Here is a 21,987-nt window from a genome sequence, read left to right as displayed (position 1 = left end):
GACCTATGGCAGGTCTACTTATTGCCACCAAAATCAATAAGGATTTCAATGTTCAAGTATGTAAATCCCCTACACCTTACATTCAAATAGTTAAAATTGTGAATGATGTCTACACCTTAGTTATACTGAACATCTATTGGGGCAAAGCTCAATTACAACCTAACATTTTCTTTGAACATATTTCACTTATTCTTGGTACACTAATGTTAGGAAAGCACATAAATTTTGTTATGATTGTTGGAGACTTAAATCTCCACCTTCTCCCAGTTAGGAATCACTTATAGACAGAAGAAGAAACCATGTGGTCCCAAATGATGCAAGAAAGGCAGTATGTAATGCTCAATGGAGCGATTAATGGTGACATCCCGCCAATCATACCTGGCATAGACAACCTGAAAGGGCCATTATAGACTATATTTACACCAATCGAAATTTCATAGATATAAATCGACTCCTTAATAATTAATCCAACTGATCTAAGTGATCATAACCAGCTATGCCTAAAATGGACTTGGAAGTTACATATCCCTAAAAAGCAGAAACCATACTATGGAGGTGGTATCATAGCAAATAACACTAGGAATCGCATCAGATGGTCGGATACAACACTTTCAGAATCCAATAATCTTCTAACAGCCCAAAAGGGAGTTTGTTATACAACATTGATGCAAAGATATATGCAAACCAAAACATTTATTAAAAAACAGTCTCAAAAACAAATGCACGTATTTGATCGTGTAATAAAAGATAGGAAAACAATCCTGAGGCGTTCTATTCGAAATATATATCATCTTCCGTTTATGGAAAAAGGAAACAAAATCAGATGTCTCAAATTGACATATAAAAATTGGCTCAGGGGAAAGAAAGCCTTACAATATCAGCAAGACAGCAAACATATGCTGTCATGCATGGCATCAAAATCAACATCTAATATATGGTTGCTATTGAACGAAGCGACCTTCAAAACTCAAGCATCGGTTCAAATTTACCCCATCCCAGAAACTGTATGGGGAAATTACTACCGGAAAATGTATGGCTCTCCATTGTATAAATGCAATTGAAATTGGTAAATCTTGGTTGGAATCATCAAATATCCTTTGATAAAGTTGATATTAGACATCATATCTCAAAACTAAGTGCTTCAAGGGCCCAAGGGCCAGACGGCCTGGATAACAGCATGATGGAAAAAATCCCATAGTATGGAACTCCATCTTGCATAACATTTTTGACAATGTAATGCAGAGGGGCAAGCTTCCACAATCATGGAAGAAATCGATTATAGTCCCGTTATTTAAGAAAGGGGATAGAATGGATCCTCGATCCTATAGACCCACAGCGCTATTAGATAGCCCGGGAAAATGTTTTGCCCACATAAAACTGAAGGAGTTTAATCAATGGGTAGTCAATACAAAACCTCAGGATGTGTACCAAACAGGTTTCGTTCCAGGTCTCAGTACCAGTGTCAATTTACTTACCTTGAATTCTATCATTCATTGCACATAGCCAGCAAACAAACAGCCTTTGTTTATAGCCTTTGTAGATTTTCAAACAGCGTTCGACTCTGTCCCAAGAGAACTACTGTTAAAAAAATTCATGGATAGAGCGTTCCCATGGAACATTTTAAAATGGTTGGTTGAGTTTCATGATGGCACGTCAATCCACATTAGATTGAGTCAGGATGGTCTGTTATCTTCCATACCCACAGCAAGAGGGCTGAAACAGGGTTGCATCCTTACTTCAGCCCTCTTTAACTTTTCTATTTCTGATGTGGGCAATGGCTTGAGGGCTTCCAATTCTGATTCCCTGAAATTGGGTGACAATATTATAAGATGGCTCCTTTACGCGGATGACCTCGTTTTAATATCAAAAACTCCTAGAGGTCTACGCACTTTGTTAGGTGGCGTGGAAAAATATGCACAGAGTAACATGATCACGGTTAACACCAAAAAAACAGATAATTCAATTTGGAAACATCAAACAGCGAGTAGCTAAAAACAATCGGGAGTTAGATAACACAAAGCTATAAATAGTCTCGAACTATATCTACCTAGGTGTAAACATAAATAACCATCATGTTGACCTACCATATAATGTGAGTCTAAAAATGAAGCTTGTAACAACAATGTCTCAAGCTCGCATTATTAACAATAGCTATTGTAAATTCTTAATCTCACCAATAGTAACATATTACAAACAAGAGGTTATACCTATAATCCTATATGGTTCAGAAACCAAATGTTGGAAGTCAAGGCTTTACTGGGATAGGTTTGAGGGCAAATATTGGAAAACTTTACTCAATCTTCCAGTCTCCACTCCTATCCCCATTATCAGACATGAAGTAGGCTTAATTTCAATGCATGCGCACTACAAATGGAAGTTGTGTACTTTATACCGAAAATGCTTGGAGGAAACGAAACATAATGTCCTGCTAACAACGCTGGCGGATTATGTTAAGAATTCATCAAACACATTCATTCGCTCATGGAAAGCCAGGGCGGAGGAGTATCTGCATGAGGCTGACATTTCAATTGATTTACTTCTCACTAATCCGACGAGGGCAAAAATCAAAATGTGGGAATTTGACTGGATCAGCACTCGGACTCAATGTTTAACTTATCATGTGTGCATGAAAAATCAATTTCTTCTAAAACGATAAAGTACTAGGCCCCTTATTTGGAAAAATCTCCTGATCGTCATTTACGTGCAGGGCTCCTACGCTTTAGGCTGAACCTATGGCAGACAATCGAAATCCTGGCAAGATGGTTCCTGCTTAACCAAACCTCTACATCATGTCGGTATTGTCAAAAAACAGATTTGATGGTTCAATGTCTGAATTTGTTATCACTAAGAATCAAATATTTTAGAAAGCATTTTGAAGCATATACTGTTGTAGACGAACAAATCTTGTGGTGCCATCTTTTTCATATTCAATCAAGAACTATTGGTTATGCAATTGTGGAATTTCTGGAAGTGCTAAAACTAGAAAGTAGTGATGAGATAATCGAGGGTCGGAAAGCTAATTGAATGTAATTGTATTTGTTGAACATGATTAAAATGTTCTAGTTAGTCCTAACCATTTTTTATTTCTTATACCTCACTGAATATTTTTAAGATTCTTTTTATATTGAATGAATATATTTTTTTAAAAAATGTAAATCAATTTAATTCCCTTTTTTGTCATTGTAAACTTATGGTTATGGAAATGTAAGGAAAGATGAATATTCTTTTTCTTTTTGTTGTTGATTGATGAAGATTTGTAAATATATGTTGAAAGGTTGAATATTTCAGTCATATCAATACAAAAAATAATAATTAAGAGCATGCAATGGTAGGGATATTAATGGATTCCATTGCAGAGGGGTTTCAGGACCTCGACTGAGCTTGCTCACCTCAAAAGAAAATCCTGAGACCAGCATGTGTTAGTTCGACTTTGCGATACAATAGAGATTACCTCGCCCTCATTCTCTCTAATCTTTGGGCCTCATTACGACCCTGGCGGTAAGGGGTTAACGCCAGCGTTAGCTGCGCCGACCCCTTACCGCCAATTACGAGTACCCCTAGCGCCATGGTGCTTTTAACACCTGCTTTTAGCGGGTGTTAAAATCCATGGTGCTAAGGGACCATGGAGTTAATTACGCCACCGTAATTTACGGTGGCGTAATTAACGCCTTCCCCACTCCCATTATGCCCTATGGGGCAAAAATGGGAATGGGGAAGGGTAAATGGGGATTGGGGACTTACCGCCCCGCCAAGGTCGGAATGGGGCGGTAAGTCCGCCAACCACCATGGCGTAAACATAGTTTACGCCATGGTGGTAAAGTCACGGCCCAGGCGGTAACTTACCGCCTGGGTCGTAATGAGGCCCTTTGTCTTTTACGTAATAGATTCCACCACTTTGAATATACAAACAGGCGTTGGATGAGATTCTGTTCCTCATGATAGACTGCAGGACCTGGTCTTCTGCAATCTTCGGGGGCCACACCTACATGGTAGCTGCACCCTCCAACACTTATCCCTAGCTATACATGCAATCAGCGTGAATATTCTGAAAGCTATGTTGATGTCAGGTTTGGTCAGAATCACAGCCCACCACGACAGCGTTATATCAGATTCGGTTACTTCATTAATGACCGCTGCTAATTCTTTTTGGAAAAGGAGCACCCGTATACACATAATTGTATTTGTTGTTTCCAATAAATGAACACTTTACTGTTTGAAACAATAATCTCTGTTTCAAGTCAGCCATTTCATTTATTTTTAAATTTGTTTATTGCAGCGCCGTTACACAAGTTACACATTCAGTAATCAGGTTATGATCCAGCAGCAAGTGTTTAACAATATCAAACAACTCAACCAATATGAATAAACATAAAGATTTTCAACTGGTAATCAGGGATTGCATGCTTAAGGAGGCAAGTTGTTGGTTGTTACAAAACAAGACAGCAAATCGAGTATTGGCCAGTCAAGTGCTCCATAAAACTACAGCTATAAAGGGTTCTAATGGATAAAACACAGACTCAGTATGCACTCTCCAGGCCTCAAAAGTGACGGCTTGATCATTGTCATGTGACTGTATCACCCCAAGCCACGCTCTTGTTTCAGCCTCACACCAAATTCCGAACTCCCTAAGCCATGTCTCATATTACGGGCCCTTTTTAAATTTCCATGACATGGCAAAGCTCGTGGTTCACGTCTCAGGCCCCCTGTGCACTGATTTTTATAGGAACAAGGGTTCAGACAACAATCTAGTAGTACACCTTCAGGAAATGTCAGCAAGAGATGTGTAGTTCACAGTTTAACACTGTTTACAGGATCATAGTAAAGGATCTCAGTGTTTGCTCTGGAAAGTCGCAGCCTCACTGCATGAGCCCAGGCCACGCCCCCTTTCAAGTCAGACATTTGATAAAAGCAACAAATGTCACCTTGAGGTTCTAGAAAAATGCATAAACCAATTGACATTCTATCCCAAGGCTTGTTCAATGAGTAAGCTCTCTTTGCTGGCATTACATAGCTGGGATAAAGTGCCAACTACCATATAATACATTCTCTCCTATGTCAGTGCTCGTCCCCACCTCATGGTCTGGGAGGTCGGACTCATGGAGTAGCAGGGCATTAAATACAGATCTGACAATGGGGAATGGGTCAATGTACACAATGGGTCAATGTACACATGGGTTGATCAAGCACTCAGACCTGAAATCTGTAATACCGGACAAGGGCAGCCCAACTGACAGATTTGCAAAAATAAGCAAAAATGAAAGCAAAAAAAAAAAAAAAAAAAGCACAGATAGTGCGCTTTTCTCATTTGCACTCATTGCAGATATGTGCAGGTCACTTTATTCTCAAAGGTAGCCTGCAGATTTTCAGGACTGCTGAACAGCAGTGCAAAAGTGCACTGGCCAGCCAGCTTCATTTTATTAGTGTCGGAAGGAAGGATAGAAATACAAGTGGGAGAGCAGTAATTCACAACGCTGCTCTCCCACTTCAAAGACAAATTTCATGAAAGGTTGAGAAATGAACCTCTTGTGCATTACACCTATACCTACACCCTGTCAAAACAGGCGTAGGGGAATGTCTTATTATTGCACATTTCAAACGCATCCAATTTGTGTGAATTTCAGATAACCATGGTCTTTTAAACGCTCTTGTAGATCGATAGCCCGTTTATGGTAATCCTCTTTTTCTCATACAATGGGCCTCATTACGATTTTGGCGGCAGCCATGCCGCTATTGGCGGCATGGCTGCCGCCAAAATCGGGTCCGGGTTCCCAGAATGGGGAATTACGGGGCCATTCCAAGTTCGGAGGGCCCAGTAATTCCTCCCTCCAGGAACCCGGGCCCGCACCTTCCCCGTTCCCATTTCAGCCCTCAGAGGGCTGAATGGGAATGGGGGAGGGAGCAAACAACGGGCCGATTACGAGAGGCCCGTTGTTTGCTCCCTCTTCCACTCACGGGACCCGGTAAGCATGCCTGGTTTGACCAGGCGTTACTTACCGGGTCCAGCGAGGGGAGCTTGTAATGAGGCGGAACAGGCTTAACGGGTCCGCCTCCTTTAGCGGGTCCCGTTAACCCATTACGCCTCACTTGTAATGAGGCCCAATGTCTTCTTATTCTTAAGAATTGTTCATAAGGTACATTTTTCCTAAGACCTACTGGATAAAAACTGCTAAAATGTCAAAAGACTATTTTTATTTGTGGGTTTCCTATTAAGGTACATGCCAAATCACTTTTGATTGTAGTCTACAATCATTAGAATGTTGCAAGGTACCTTAATAGCTGTCTCTTAGTCGAGGAGACTCATTTGTAGCTGCTCATTATATTGTTTAATCAGACTTTGCTAGATACTGCAAATCCTTTTTTGTTAGGGACTTGGAAACATTTAGACATGTTTAAAAAAAAAGATTGTTGATGTTTTATATTACCTTAGTGTCATTTTAAACTAATTACATACTGTGCAACTGTGTAATATACTTTGGTTTGTATTTTAAGTAACTGCTAGTTACTGGGTAACATGCATTAGTGTTACTGTGGGCTCTGCCTCCCGATTCCGAAAATACATCTTCCATCAGGACTGTAGTCCCTGGGAAGTACTTATCTTTCAATCAGGCGCATCAGCGCCGGCGCGTCAGGGACTAGAAAGTCTGCACGAGTCCACGCGCGACATGCCGGCACTGACTTTTTTTTGTTGTTGCTTTTTTGTTGCTTCTCGTGGTAGTGAGTTGCTTTGTGTTGCACAATGGTTTCCACAGAGGAGACTTGTGACACAACTCCTGGCAGAGACAAGTCACACAAATAGGTATTTAGTGATGTCTGAGTGCATAGACATGAAGAAGCATCTGCAGATAAGAAACAGCAAGTAATTAAAACTGCTTCACTGAACACCAGATCGTTGGACAAACCTACAATTGAAGTGTGCGATTTTATTATCGACCACGAAACGTGGCTACAAGATTCTAGCAGACCAAATATTAACCTAGCAACCCCCCTGGTTTTTCCTTTTGCCAGAATAGAGATGCAGAAAGGCGCAGAGGGGTTGCCATTATTGCAAGCTCATATTTGAATTTTTTTTCAAACTATGCTAACTTTCAGGGCTGTGAAATTCTGTCTCTTAAAAGTATGCCCTCCCCTAACAACTGCATCAACTGTATCAAGAGTATTCTGATTTATCGGCCTCCCCAAGACACTTTTTATACGACAATATGGTAGACATCTTATCCTTGTCTCACAAACCTAACACAGCAACTATTATTCTGGGTGATTTTAACAATTGGCTGAATAACTTGCTTGAAGTCCAAGCCACGCAACTTGCTCAATTGTTTACCACCAATACATTTGTTATTGGTAATGACAAGGAACCAACGCCCAATTTGGGCAATATAAGAGACTGGGTGACTAGTAAAAATATATCATTAAGCCCACTTGTGCAACAGCCCTGCGTCTGGTCAGACCACTCCCTTATTACCTTTGAGTTTGGGCTGCCTTGTCTATTTACTCAGAAAAACAATCCACTGCTTAGGGTAACAATATCTCTCTTCTGCCTTCGACACGGTCAACCACACCATCCTACTCAACCGTGTCCGTGATAACCTGGGCATCACTGATCAGGCTCTGGCCTGGCTGACCTCTTTCCTCTCTGACCGACCCTCCCAGGTCCAACTGGGGTCCTTCCTATCATCTACCTTCCTCTCTACCTGTGGGGTTCCCCAGGGGTCTAACCTCTCACCCTGGCTCTTCAACCATTACCTGGCAACTCTCGCCCACTGCATTGCCATTTTCTGCTCAAGTTTCCAGTGCTACGCAGATGGCACTCAACTCATTTTCCGGCTGCCCTCAGCCACCTCCTCTCCCTCTCTCATCTCTGACTGCCTTACTGCCATCCAAGATTGGTGTGCCGCCAATGATCTTTGTCTGAATGCCAGCAAGACGGAGACCCTCCTCATCGGCACACCATCTCCATCCTTCTCCCTCACCCTCTGGCCGGCCTCCCTTGGCCCTCCTCCTACCCCTACCTGCGAGGCTAAGAACCTTGGGGTCATCTCTGACTCCACACTTTCCTTCTCCGCCCATATCTCTGAGGTCTCTAAAAAATCAAACTTCCTATTGCACCTCCTCAGAGGTACTCTGCCTTTCCTCTCCTTCCCTCAGAAGCTCACTGTCTCCAAGCTCTGTTTCTCTCTAGGGTGGACTATTTTAACAGCCTCTTCTAAATCTACCTGCCTCTACTCTCTGCCCTCTGCAACTTATCCAGAACAGGACTGCGAGACTTGTCCTTGGCCTCAAGCCCTGGGATCGTATCTCTCCAGCCCTGAAATCTCTCCATTGGCTCCCAGTGGATGCAAGGATTAAATTCAAAACTCTCTGCATTGTCCACAAGGCTTTCTGGGGCCTGTTCCAAAATACCTTCAGCTATCCCTCCGCAAATACCTCCCCTCTCGAGCTCTTCGCTCCTCTACCTCTAACTCCCTCCGGGTCAATCGTTTTTCAAAGAAACGAGCTGGGGTAGATCTCTATCTTCGGCTGGGGCCTCCGTCTGGAACAGCCTCCCTGCCAATCTAGAACTTGAGGAAAACCATCTCCGGTTCCGGAAGAACCTCAACACCTTCCTCTTTACTTCCGCCTTCGCTCCCCCTCTCCCCTGCTGATCTGCTCTCTCTAGGCACTGTGCATCTGGCCTCCCTCTGTCCCCTGGGTCCAGGTACCTGCTCACCCTGCCACCCTCCTGCACTGCCTCTCGGCCACTCCTTGCACTGGGGACTGTATCTGTACCCTTACAGCCCCCACATTTTTCTTCTTTTTCTGCACTTATCAGACTTACCCAGTCTGCTGCCTTAAACACAGCACTTGCCACTTGCTGGCTGCACTACCACTGTTTATTGCCCCCATCTTCTATTTATTTTTTATTTATTATTATTTATCTGCTCTCCTCTGCTCCGCACTTTCCACACTCCCCCTTCCATGCACTCTTTCCCTTTTCCCATTCACATGCACTTGCGCGTTTTCAATGTCACTGGGCATAGTAAGATCGTTATTGTTGTTGTGTTGTGTTCTCCCGTGATCCCCTCCCTTGCCTAGTCGCACTCTGAAACACTTATGTACGAGCGCGATACAAGTAAAATATCATATCATATATCATAACAAGTAGGAATTTCAATAAACATCGTAAAGAGGTTTTCTCTCACTCATGGCCCTACATGCGCTTAAAAAGGACAAAAGGAAGGCAGAAAGAGCCTGGAAGAAAGAGCAATCCCAGCTAGACATGGGTCAGGCCATTTCTGACAGACCGCATGTCTAAAATCGCATGGGTTATTGCACGGTCTCCAGAGTAATGTCTCAAATGGGGTGTCCCTCAGGGTGCCTGTATGTCTCCCTCCATTTTTAATATATTCTGCCGCTCGTTTTGTGATCTCTTGGACAAGCTCAGTGTTAATTTCACTAATTACGCCGACGACACCCATCTTGTGCTTGAACTAAGCAGTCACTACACAGACGACGCAAATCGAATTATCAAAGTGAACTCGGCCATCCAACAGTGGATGGCAAATAATGGAATGTGTCTCAACGCAAATAAAACAGAGATTATGCTTTTTGGGTCTCCACAGGCAAGATCCAAGCTGGACCTGTTCTACGCCGCTTTCTGTGTTGAAGGTCATGTTATCAAAACGGTGGATAAAGTCAGGACTTTGGGAGTGATCTTTGAGTCATCTCTTAACATAGGCGCAAATACAGATAGCATAGCAAACAAGGCACAGTACATTCTACGTCTTCTAAGGCTAGCTAAACCTTATGTGTCAGAGGCCAACTGTACCCCGTTGGTACGTGCGCTTGTGATGCCTCAGCTAGACTATTACAATGCCCTTATGTTAGGGGCAAGCAAAAACAGCCTTAGACGTTTAAGGTTGTTTAAAACGATGCAGCACTTATCGTTAAGAGCATCCCCAGGCGCAACCCTATCTCGTCTCACAGGAGGGATCTTCACTGGCTTCCAGTGGAAGCGCGCATCCAATTCAAGGCATTGACAATAGTGCACAAATGCCTCAACGGGAAAGCTTCAAGCTACCTCAAAGAATATATTAAAATCCGTAACCCAACCAGGTTCACCCGGTCTAGTGACGGGATTTGTCTCTCGGTTCAAAGTTTAATGTGCTATCTCCCATGCAAAAAACGAATACCGCTGTAATTCTTCTGAGAGATTTAAACCTTTGGAGAGGGGATCCTAAGGATAAGAAAGGTCAGGAACTAGAGAAACTTCTCAACAATGAGAACATTGTTATTCACAACTCCGAACCCACCCACATAAAAGGAAATAGCTTAGACTGGGTGGCCAGTGATATTGTCTCATTGACGGGGGTTACAACAGGGTCGTACTGGGACAAGAAATAGGCCCAGACACCGAAAAAAGTGTCCCACCACTCGCCTCAAAAAAGTGGCCCACCCCTCGCCTCATGACCATTGACCTCTGATGACATCAACGGAAGTGATGTCATTTGACCCCACCCCAAAGTGACATCCCGGGAAGCGATGAAACATGACCTTTCACCCCTTGACATAACAGGAAGTGGCATCAAATAGCATTGTTTCTAAGTACAGTATGAAAAATATGGAAAAAATATTGAAAAATATGGTTTTGCAAAAAAATACAAATGTATAATTTTTTATTTTGTTTCAAAACTGATCCCTTGTGTGTAGTCAGACCACTCCGCTATTACCTGTCAGATACAACTCCCCTCCCCGTTTAGGCAGCAACATGAACTGCCACATAAGGTACTAGGTAGGAATTACCGGGCTATTACAGCCGCAGACCTGGCGGATTGTATGGATGCCCTGATGATAAAATATAATTACCGGATCACCCGACACTCTCATAGAGAATTTCAATAGAGATATGACTACTCTTAGACAAGCTTGCTCCTATTAAGTTAAGAAATATAAGAGATGTGCCTAACCACCAAAAATGGTTCTCCCCAGAATTGGCTCTGTTAAAAGCCAGCAAAAAGCATGCAGAGCATGCCTGGCTCAAAGATAAAAAGCCAACAAATAAACCAGCATGGAAATGCAAAGAGAAAGAATATAAATTACATTGATGAGATAAACAGGGCACCTAGGAACTCTTTGACCTATTTAGAACATGGGAAAATCCCAGAGTCCTTAATCGGACCAAAAATCCAACTACGAAGACTGTGCAAGAGTCCAAAGGGCCTTCTCAGATAAGCTCTTGCTCGCTCAGAATAAGATTAAGGAAGAGCTGGACGGGCGGAAGTTGGCCACTGCAGAGGCCATCTTGAGAAATGGACAACTGGATAAGGTGTTTCATAGCTCAATACCTGCTTCCCGGTATCAAAACCAGGGGACACCCCCTACTGGTTTTTTTAACTCAAAGTTGACGGCCATGGAAATTCCAGATATTCTTAAAGTCATGCAGCCCACAAGTTGTCCTGGGGACCTTTGACAATCCAAGGTAATCCTGCAACACCACGACATCTTTGCCCCGTACCTGTGTCGATTTGTCAATGCTTCATTTAAACACTGGACTTATTCCGCAATCGATCAAAGATGTGGCAGTGACCCCATTTCTGAAGAAACCAGGCTTGGACCCCAAAGATGCAGCAAATCTGCGACCAATTACCAACACGCTGTTTTTCCTGAAGTTGGTTGACAAGGTGGCTACCATGCAGCTCCAATCATACATGGAAGCTGCAGGCACCTTTCATAAGAAGCAGTTAGGTTTTGGATGTTTCCACAGCACAGAAAGTGCCGTGATTGACTTACAAACCCAGATGTTGACAATGTTGGAAAGAAGTAGATCGGGCTGCTGATTTTGCTCGATCCATTGGCAGCCTTCGATCTACTGGACCACAGGATCTCATGGGAGAGATTGGTGGTCACTGGGGGCCTCTCGGCGGAGGCAGTCAGATGGATGAGATCTTTATTGGAGGGCCATAAATCTAGGGGCCACTATAAAGACACCTCGTCTGAGGCAGAAATCACTGCGTGTGGAGTCCCTCAGGGAGATTGCCTGTCCCTATTACTATTCAATATATACATTCAACATATTTGTGTGGAGTTAGAAAGTGTAGGTCTCTACTTTACTAACTATGTGGATGATTTTCAGTTGTCTCTGGAGATCAGTGTCAATCATGCAGAGGACCAGGAGAAGCTCAATAATATCTACCGGACCATAAAATATTTGATGTCGTCTAACTGGCTATGTTTGAATGCCGGGAAGACCAAGTTAATGATTTATGGGTCTAAACAAGCCTGGGAAGGTCTTGATCATGCTTTCACTAGCTTGTTGATTGAGGGTAGCCGGACTGTAGTGGCTACCAAAGTGAAGACCCTTGGTACATATGTGGAGGCTAACCTGAATGCAGACGCCCACATGGACACAATTGCAAAAACACACATTATTATCTTAGAGTACTAAGACTGGTCGGCCCCATGATTTCTAAAGAAAACCGGGCGAAGTTAGCCCAAGCTGTCGTACTTCCCTGCCTGCAGTACTGCAACTCCCTTTTGGGAGGTGCCAGCAAAGATGCTATCCAAAAATTACAGAAAGTACAAAATGCAGCTGTGCGCATTGCCCATCAAATGGCTCAGAACAAATCAGTGCCCACAGCCCCGAAAGGGTTGCACTGGCTACCAGTATCAGCCAGGGTCCTTTTCAAGTTATTGACTCTAGGCCAAAGTGTGTTTTTGGGACAGCCCCCCAGTACCTTAAAAATAGGTTAGTCACTTATCAGCCAACAAGGGACTTTGATGTGCAAAGGCCCGCCTCAGGAGAGTGGATTGTGTTAAAAGAGCTCGGGGAAGCGGCCGCTCATTCCCTGTTCTGATGGCACAGGCTTGGAACGAGCTGCCAGATTCACTCCGAAAGGAAGAAGACCACCTAGTCTTCAGGAAATCTTTAAAAACCAGACTATTTATGTAAATATTCAGAGATGTTGGATGCTCCAACTTTATAGCTGTCTCTCTGCTCAGCGTCTGGACGCCCAAGGGCTTTGGCGCTCTACAAATAGCAGGGGAATGGGCAGGTCTTTCTCGACCCAAGCTGCCTCTTTATGGAACAAACTTCCAAAATCTTTAAGGGCAGAGACAAGCTTTTTGAAGTTTAGGAAGGGAGTAAGACTAGTGTTTTTAGATAACTCTCTGTCTGCTGCTGTTTCCAGTTCTTGACTCTTTGCCTTCTTTCTTCTTCTGCGCCCTGATGCCTGCGAGCTCTGGCGCATTACAAATGCAAATCAACTGAAATAGGAAACCCGCATAGTAGTTGGGAATAAGAATAGATGTATGAAACACAAGTGTAAAACAAGGGGCCAGAAGTTGACTTTTTCGATCTAACCTTCTAGGTTTTAACGCTTTTTATCTATCGTGAATGAGCATTGATGATCCGGAATGAAGAGGACAAGAATTTAAGGTAAATTATTATTTAAAGATAACGACAACTGAGAAGTAATGTTATGGGTACATACAAAATCCTGAAACATTGATGTTGCTTTTTCTGTAGAGTGAGGACACATGCAAACCATAATTATTGGAAAAGAAAATGCATGTTTATCCTGATGAAGGCCATCACAAAAATGGAACAACGATTCTCTTTACTCATTAGGGGCTTAAACATAGTGTGCCTATGTTTCTGGAAAGAAAAAACATGGTTCAATTTTCTAGAAACTATGATGAATTTGTACAAAATGATGTGCTGGATATATTAGGACATGACATGTGAATGTATATTTAATTGTATATGTGTGTGTATATATATATATATATATATATATATATATATATATATATATATATATATATATATACACACACACACACCCACCCCCCATGGGTTTATCCCTCGTCAATGGTTTTTAGAAACAAATTCAAATTATATAAACAAAAACCTTTTTTTCATGGAACCTATTATGAATAAACTATTTTTGCAAATAATGTGGCGTTAAGCACTCGTTCCATTGGCTGGAACTGATGGTAACGGCTCGGCGGCCCAAGTTAAAGGCATGACCAAAGAAAGGGCTTTTAATGAGGGCATGAGCCGTTGCCACTCATTCCAGCCCTTGGAATGGGTGCTTAGCGCCTTTAGCACCGTCCCATAGGCTGGGACGGGGCTAATTGAAATTATTTTCGTTCCTTAAACGGGTCGCCTCGTGGCATCCTGTTTACGGAACGAAGACTGTTCAAAGATGGCCACCATAGAAAGGGAAGGCGGGGCTTCGTACGGCTCCCCTCTTTGCTTTCGATGTTGGGCACACGCATGAGGAAAGGAAGAAAGAAGCAGCGGCTGCGTGTGCCACTGCCATGAGGTAAGTGGGGAGGAGAAATTATTTAAAAAGAGATTCGGTGGGAATGGGGAAAGCGGCCATCAGGTGACTTGGAACGCAGGCTAACATAGGGAGATTCAGCCAACGTTTCAAGCTTCCCCATTGGCTGGCTCCCCTGCCAAGGCTGCTAATGGATTTTGTGTACCCTTATGACCATCAAATGATTAATTCCAAACGAAATAGTGAAATGATCACTCAGGTTAATGAATTACAAGAATACATTACTTGTTGATCAGCTTTTGACAATTCTGTGATATATGTGCACGCTGAGAAACCTAGGGGACCCCGAGAATCCTCTATCCTCTATTCATGTGGCCACGGGAGGGCCATTGCTCTTGGATCCCAACACTGGGGGTGGACGAGCGAGTGAGGATCACCTGGTTAGGGGAGTCCAGGGTTGTCTTTGTGGGAGTACCCCAGGTGAGATGCAGTATTCCAACAGGATGGCAGGAGATGAGGAGGAAGTCCTAGAAGCCTTCATGGGGTATTCAGGTACCAGGGTTCAGAATCCAAGAAGGAGGTGGAAGTATCATTAGAAATAAAACAGACAAGGAGGAAGGCCTGATAAGACAAAAACATAGTTTTAATCTGAACGCCTAATTGTCTTCCCATGGTTTAGGCCAGAGAGAAAGAAAATCACCCCAGGTATATACAGACGGGGCCAGGGGACTCTCCTCTTTACTCTATCAATCACCTTATGATGATTTGGCCATAAATATACATTTCCATCTTGCACTGTCTCCCCCTCCCCATTTCTCACAAACACTGGGACGAGGAAGAGGCAACCAAGAGAAGTGAAGAGAGGCCTACTACATATCACCATTAGGCTGTCCTAATAATAGAGTCAGGCAAGGTCAGGAATGTTACTCCAACTATACACACCTGACTCCACTTGACTCTCCCCTACACTATAAAAGGTGTGATTCTGCAGAAGCAAGGAGCCAGCTGGGGATGCTGTCCGGACCAGAGACGCCAATGGGCAGAGAGGAGCAAGAGCTGAAGGCTGGAGGAGGACAGCATGCCAATACGCTGGCCCGGTGTCTGTGAGGGGCTGCAGCGTGGCGAGAGAGCCATGTCTCCAAGGTTCAGTGGAATACTTGTTCCCTTGGGACCTGTGCTGGCCCCAAGGGTGTCTTAGGGGCAGGTGGTGAGACCCTGATCTCAACCCTGTGCATCCAGAAGGGACCGCTTGTCAATGGAACGCTGGTGGTGAGTTTCGATGAGAGAGAAACTGAGGAGCATGCGTGCTATTCCAGCAGTGGGGGAGAAAGGCACAAATTGTAAAGCGGCATGGAGGGAAAAGCAAGTGATATATTGGAAAGAAGCCTGAAATGGAAAGCAAGTGAAAAGAGTATAAAGCGACATGAAGCAGAAAGCGAGCAAGCGTGCCAGGGGCACAAGAAGGAAAAGGAAGATGAAAAGAAAGCAAGTGACAGTGCAAGTGTGCACAAGTAAAGCGGAATGAGTGAAAGAAGGTGCAAGTGTGCATAAGTAAAGCGGAAAGAGTGAAAGATGGTGCAAGTGGGCACAAGCCAAGGGGAAAGATTGAAAGAAGGTGCAAGGATGCACAAGGAAAAGTAAGGAAAGGTGAAAATGAAGAAGAGCATAGTGGAAGAGGCACCAGGGGAGAAAGGTGTCAGAGGAGTGAATCAAAGTATAAAGAGAGGGAATAGAGGACAAAGTGGTTGCACAGGGGAGGAGCCAAAAAGCCTGGCGTTTTCAAAAGTCTCCGACACTGTCTCATGAACGAAAGAAATCTGTTGGCAGGTACATTCTGACAAAGTTAACTTATATTTGGGCCCAGAGGAGCCTATACTTGGGGAAGGGAACCCTGAGAGGCCCGAAGATACATCCTGACAAAGTGAATTTTCATTTGGCCCCAGAGGGTTCTGGACTTGGGAAGAGAACCCTGAGAGACCCGAAGGCACATCCTGACAAGGTGAACTTTTGTTTGAGACATGGGGGGCCTAAGCTTGGGGAAGGGAACCCTGGGAGGCCCACAAATACCTTTTTTTGAACTCTGAAGAAAAGGCCTACACTTAGGGAAGGGAACCCTGAGAGGCCTAACAAGAACTGGGTCTTTTTTAAAAAAAATAGAGGAGTCCAAGCATGGGAAAGGGAACCCCAAGAGACAAAGACATTGTGAACTTTGTTGGTTTGCTGCAGGAGCCCTGTGTGGAAGCTTCCAAGGGCTTCCCTTTTGAATTGAACTATCTTGCAACGACAAAACTACACTTATTGTACATACAACCAGCTGTGGTTTACAATTTCTTTTCTTCAACCACTATTTTTCTTTAAGAAGAGTTCCTATCACATTTTGTCAAAGAGTGAGGGAAAGCATAGGTTTAGACACAGACAGATTTTGGTTTTGGACTTTTAGAAATCGATGGCCCTTGGAAACATCAGTTGAGGGAACAACCCCTTTAGAGTAAGGGCCAGTTAGGTATTACACCAACCCCAGAACTTTTGTAAATAAAGGTTTTTTGGAACTGTTCCTTTGGAGTCTGTGTCTCTCTTGATACCATGCCTGTCTCTCTCACAGCACACATATGCCCATACAGGCTGCACCAATTATATATCAGTGTTACCAAATAAGAACATACTCCTGTTGGCTTTGCCAGCCAGTAAAAAAATGCCATGGCGCAGGAAGAAAACATATACAGACTGGCTGCGCAAATATAGGCCATATGGCTGCGTGATAACACTCATGTTTGTTTTACACCCTTGATCTCTTCTGTCAAAAATGTCATGGCACAGTAAGAAAGTATATCCAAAGTGGCTGTACCAATGTAGGCCAGTCTAGCCACACAATAACACTTATGTTTGCTTTACTCTTTATGCGCAGTAATAAAATGGCTCATAAAACATGATATGGCTAAACTGTCATCACCATGATCAGCCAGTAGCCACATAATAACACTTATGTTTGCTTTACTATTAATGCCAGTAACAAATGCCATGCCACAGTAAAAATATATGGTCAGACTGGCACCACCATCATAGGCCAGTTAATCCACCTTATAACACTTATCATGTTTGCTTTAACCTTAATGTCAAGTAGAAACTGCCATGGCAAGTAAGAAACTATATGCCTAGACTGGTGCCACCAATGTAACCCACTCTAGCCACATAAATGTTTTTCATGTTTGCGTTAAGCTTGAGTCCCAGTAAAAAATGGCATGCAACGGTAAGGAAGTACATGCAGACGTTCTGCATCAACAGGGATCGAAATTGATGGCAGCTGGGAGCTATATCGCTCGTGGTTATAGTCTAGTAGAACCTGGATGGTTTAACACCAACAGCTACCAGGAGCTACTTCTGACGTCTAGGTCATCTGGTACCATACACATACCATACACACATACCTATGTGACATGAACTCTGTGTTTGGGAATGTGTATAATGGAATACTGTGACACATGCAGAAAACATTAATAACATAATGGGTCATATGCAGTCAACATAAATGTAGGTTTTGCATCTCATGTGGAAGTCAGATATGCAGCACCCGAGGTACTAGCTCATCGTCTCTCAGAGGTAGCTCCGACCCACTCTTTAATGCGGAATAAAAGGAACTGATTTTAGCTCTTGCTCATCAAATCCTTATTTCAATCCCTGAACAATGCAGGCCAGTATAGCACATAATACTACCTATCATGCTTACTTTACCCTTGAAGTCCAGTAGAAAATGCCATGACACAGTAAGAAACTAGTTGCAGACTGGCTACACCGATGTAGGCGAGTACAGCCACGCAAGAAAACGTAGCAGTAGGTGCCTCCCAGACTCATACATTTAGAAGCCTCGTCTCCCATTACAAACACAAGCTCGCTTTCAGATGCATGCATACAACATACTCTCACACTCAGACAACTCCTTGGATGTGCGCATGCATAAAAACAAACATACACACGTTCATACATGCACACCCCGACAATTCACCTTGCATGCACGAATAGAAGCAATTAAATACATATTCATTCTTCACTTACCTGGTCACACCCTCTGCACACTGCTGTTACACACAAACGGAGGACTCACCTCTTTTGTACATAGAGCATGCTAACGGACAGGAAATTACTCCTCTCCTGTTAGTCAGTCTGAGTATGCTGTTAGCGCAAAAGGAGTTGGAACGGCCAGACTTCCTATGCCCCGCCAGCCTCTCATTATTAAAAGGCACATTTGGGTTCCTCTGCCTCAGTTTTTCCACAATTACTATTATAATGTTTATTTTTCCCTTAACGAGGAGTGAAGCTTTTATCCACAATCACAGGCAGTTGGGTAATGCATCATATATATGAGTTGTTGCCCCCTCACCTTCATTTTCATTTAATTTATTTGTGCTTATATAGCACTTATCGTCAAAGAGCTGAACACATTAATTAAATCAAATCTATCAGCCAACGGTACTGCAAAATAAACTAGAGAAATTAGATGTTCAAGAAGTGGAGAGAAAGTGAGATTTTAGCTGAGTGAGAAATTAAGAATACAAGGTAAGAGAGTGGATGGGTGGAGGAAGAGAGATCCAGAGTTTGGGGGCTAGAAGAAAAAAATAGTAAGAACGTGATTGGGCACAGGTAGGCCGTGGAAAAGAGAGAAGAACAAGAAATCGAAACCGAAGGGGACGTGATGGTTGGTACTATGATACAAGAGAACTGAGGTATGGAGGTGCCATGCGGCATTTAAAAACAATAGAAAGAAAAGCGTATTGGAGATGGTGTTCACAGGATAACCAATGGAGAGAGTTAAGAGCCTCAGAGATAGAGCTACAGGAAAGGAGGGAGCATATAATACGTAAAGATGAGTGGAAGGTAGACCGAAGTAGGGCAAAATGAGAAGCAGGAAGACAGAGAAAAAGAGATACAAGCTTTACTTATATTGAAAAGGCGCAAGCTGTCACAAGAATAAAGGTGAAGAAAGAGAGAGAAGGAACAAATGTAATACCAAGATTGTGGGCGGAGGTTGATGAAGATAGATGGGTTGGGGGAAAGGCAATGGAAGGAGATGGAATGGGAGGAGGAATTTGAGAGGAAGAGAGAAATAGAATGTTCGTCTTGGATGAGTTAAGATGGAGAAAATGTGAAGGCATCCATGAAGGAATAGTAGAGAGATAAGCAGAAGGTTTTGCATGCAGAGATGCAGAAAAGGAAAAGACGATTTGGGTGCCATCTGCATATAGGTGATAGAAGACGGTAAAGGAAGAAACAATATCAGAAATAGGGATAGTAAAAAGGGAAGAGAGGAAATAGTGAAGGACAGATCCTTGGGGAACCCCAAAACATAAAGGCAGGGAAGAAGAAGTGTGCTCATTCCATGAAACGTAGTACGTGCGAATAGATAAGTAGGAAGAAAACTGTGTATAGACAGCACCAGGGATATTGAGTAATAGAAGTCTAGAAGAAAGAATGTGAAGAAAAACAGTATCAAATGCAGCGGAAAGATCAAGTAAGATGAGAAATGAAGAGTGCTTAGTATAGCGAGCAGATAGGAGTGAATAAGTTCCAGAAAGTAAAGCAGCTTCAGTAGAGTGAAAAGGTTGTAACCCATATTGTAAAGGCGGGAGTAAAGAATGGAGGTTTAACAAAGAGTAAACCTGAGAGTAGACCATACTTTCAAGAATATTAGATAAAAAGGGTAGGAGAGAAATAGGAGGAAAATTAGGCGCAATTGAAAGGGCGAGGGAACGTTTTCTGGGATGAACATAGCATGTTTGAAAGAAATAGGAAAGGCAGCAAAAGATAGGGAATTGTTAAATAAGGAAGAAGGTAAGGAATTAAGAGTGGAAAGATTTGAGGGATAGGAGAAGATGGGATAGAATCAGTAGGGGCACCGATAGGGTTGGCACAAGCAAGGAAAAGAATCATCACGATCAGTAAAAGGGGAGAAAGAAGAGAGCGATTGAGAAGGAGAGGAAGACAGAATTGGAATAGCAGAGTTGGACGAGCAGGATGAACATAGATTGATTACTTTAGTAGTGAAATAAAGAGGCAAAATCATCAGGAGTAAGAAAGGAAGATAAGGAGGGATCAGATGAGGCCAGGAGAAGACGGCTGAGTTCGTAAAATAGTCTGTGAAGGGATGAAAGATTATTAACAAGATCAGAGTAGTAGCGCTGTTTAGCAGAAAGAAGAGAGTTGTCATAAAGAGAAGGGAGATTTGAAAGCGAGTCAAGATCAAAATAAGAGTGAGATTTTTTCCAATCCGAGGAAACGAAGGGAAGAAGTAAGCCATGGCTGAGCAGTCTTACGAGAGGGGGAAAAGGGACGAGAGGGGTGGAGATGGTCCAAAGTAGATTGAGGGCCACAGCAAAGAGTGTCCGCAAAGCTTTCAATGGGCAATGCAGAGAATAGAGTGATAGAAGGAAGAACAGAACTAAGTGAGGGAACACACATAGATGGAATAAAATTCCTGAGATTGTGCCGAAAAAACATCAGTGGAGAAGAAGAGGGTGAGGATTATGGAAAAGAGTCTCGGGAGGATAGCTCAGGGGCAACGTGCTCGCCTTGGAAGGAAGACAACACAGAGCAACACAGGTTCGATCCACGGGTCCGTGCTTGGAAACCTCTGGGTATTAAGCGTGTTATAAATAACCTTTCATATCATATCAAGAAAGAGAGAAGAGAAAATGTGTCCAATGACGAACCAGAATGAAGACAAGGGGGAGAAGGCAGTTGAAATACATGATATGATTCAGTGACTGAAGTAAAGTGACATCAATCTTCTTTGGTAATATTTGTGTAGTGTAGTGTTGGGGTCTTCCAATTGCGAATTCAGTGGTCGTCCACACAGTATTTGGGAATTAACTTTCAGTGGGCCTATCCTTTATCCATCCGTCTGAGCTTTCCTGAGCTTTCCTGTCTAGCCCTGGGCCACAGTTACTATAGCGTGTGTATGAATTTTGAAATATTTCGTATGTTTACCCAGATCTACATCCGTGCGCAGTTTAATAAAAGTTTTGCCATTCTTTATTCCGTTTTGCTCTGCTCAGCTTCTTTATAAGGCTCCGTCCACCGTTATAATGACAGCAGCATGGATCCTGATAATGGAATCATTTATGTCAAGTGTTGATCCACACACTGTCGGTTCTGGAATACATGGGCATGTGTCTGACTCCCTCTGGTTTGCTTCTGCCTATTCCTTTCTATTGCTAGGCAGACTGGAAGAGCAGGCATAGAAAGTTACATAAATCATGTAATATCAAGCAGCTATATATAGATTGTAGCTCAGGTGTAGGTAATACCACTTCACAGCTACCTCCCCTGCCTTTTCTCCCCTCCCTCTCTCCTTCTTTCCTTCTCCCTCTCCGTGTCTTCTCTGCCCCCTTACATTGTCCCTTCTACTCACCGAGGGGCCCGCACATTGCAGCAAAAGGGGTTGCTGTTGTCAGAGTAAATGTCTATTATCTGTGGAGCCGTGAGCCTGTTGGGTTTCCTGGGTTGTCGCTGTGGCAAGAGTCGGCCTTTTGTGTTGGTCGAACAAATTACCAATAACAATGCTAAGATGAGTCCTAGCATTCAGTAAATATTTGATGAGATTGCTCACCTGATCTGGTTCCAGCAGGGACATTCTCCACTGTATTCCTCAAACTTTATGCCTGGCCTATGATCGAGCAGAAGGCGGGGACCAAGACTGATCCTTTCCTGTGAAGAGTCGCCCCGAGACTATGAA

At 43.2% G+C, this 21,987-nt stretch overlaps 1 protein-coding gene across 5 annotated transcripts in view; it reads right to left on the bottom strand.

The window, feature by feature from the left end:
* LOC138582130 (oocyte zinc finger protein XlCOF6-like) overlaps window positions 1–21,987 on the bottom strand; it is a 371,424-nt gene extending 349,437 nt beyond the window's left edge. For all 5 annotated transcript variants that reach the window (XM_069653138.1, XM_069653139.1, XM_069653135.1 and 2 more), the window contains exon 1: window positions 21,862–21,987. In XM_069653138.1, the coding sequence (XP_069509239.1) occupies window positions 21,862–21,885 (24 nt within the window). In that variant the 5' untranslated portion in view covers window positions 21,886–21,987. The remainder of the gene's footprint in view (window positions 1–21,861) is intronic.

The sequence above is a fragment of the Ambystoma mexicanum genome, chromosome 3q (assembly GCF_040938575.1).
Source record: "Ambystoma mexicanum isolate Mex_15411 chromosome 3q, UKY_AmexF1_1, whole genome shotgun sequence".
Classification (NCBI taxonomy): domain Eukaryota; kingdom Metazoa; phylum Chordata; class Amphibia; order Caudata; family Ambystomatidae; genus Ambystoma; species Ambystoma mexicanum.
Note: the sequence above shows the minus strand (reverse complement) of the source record. Positions and strands in the feature narration are given on the sequence as shown.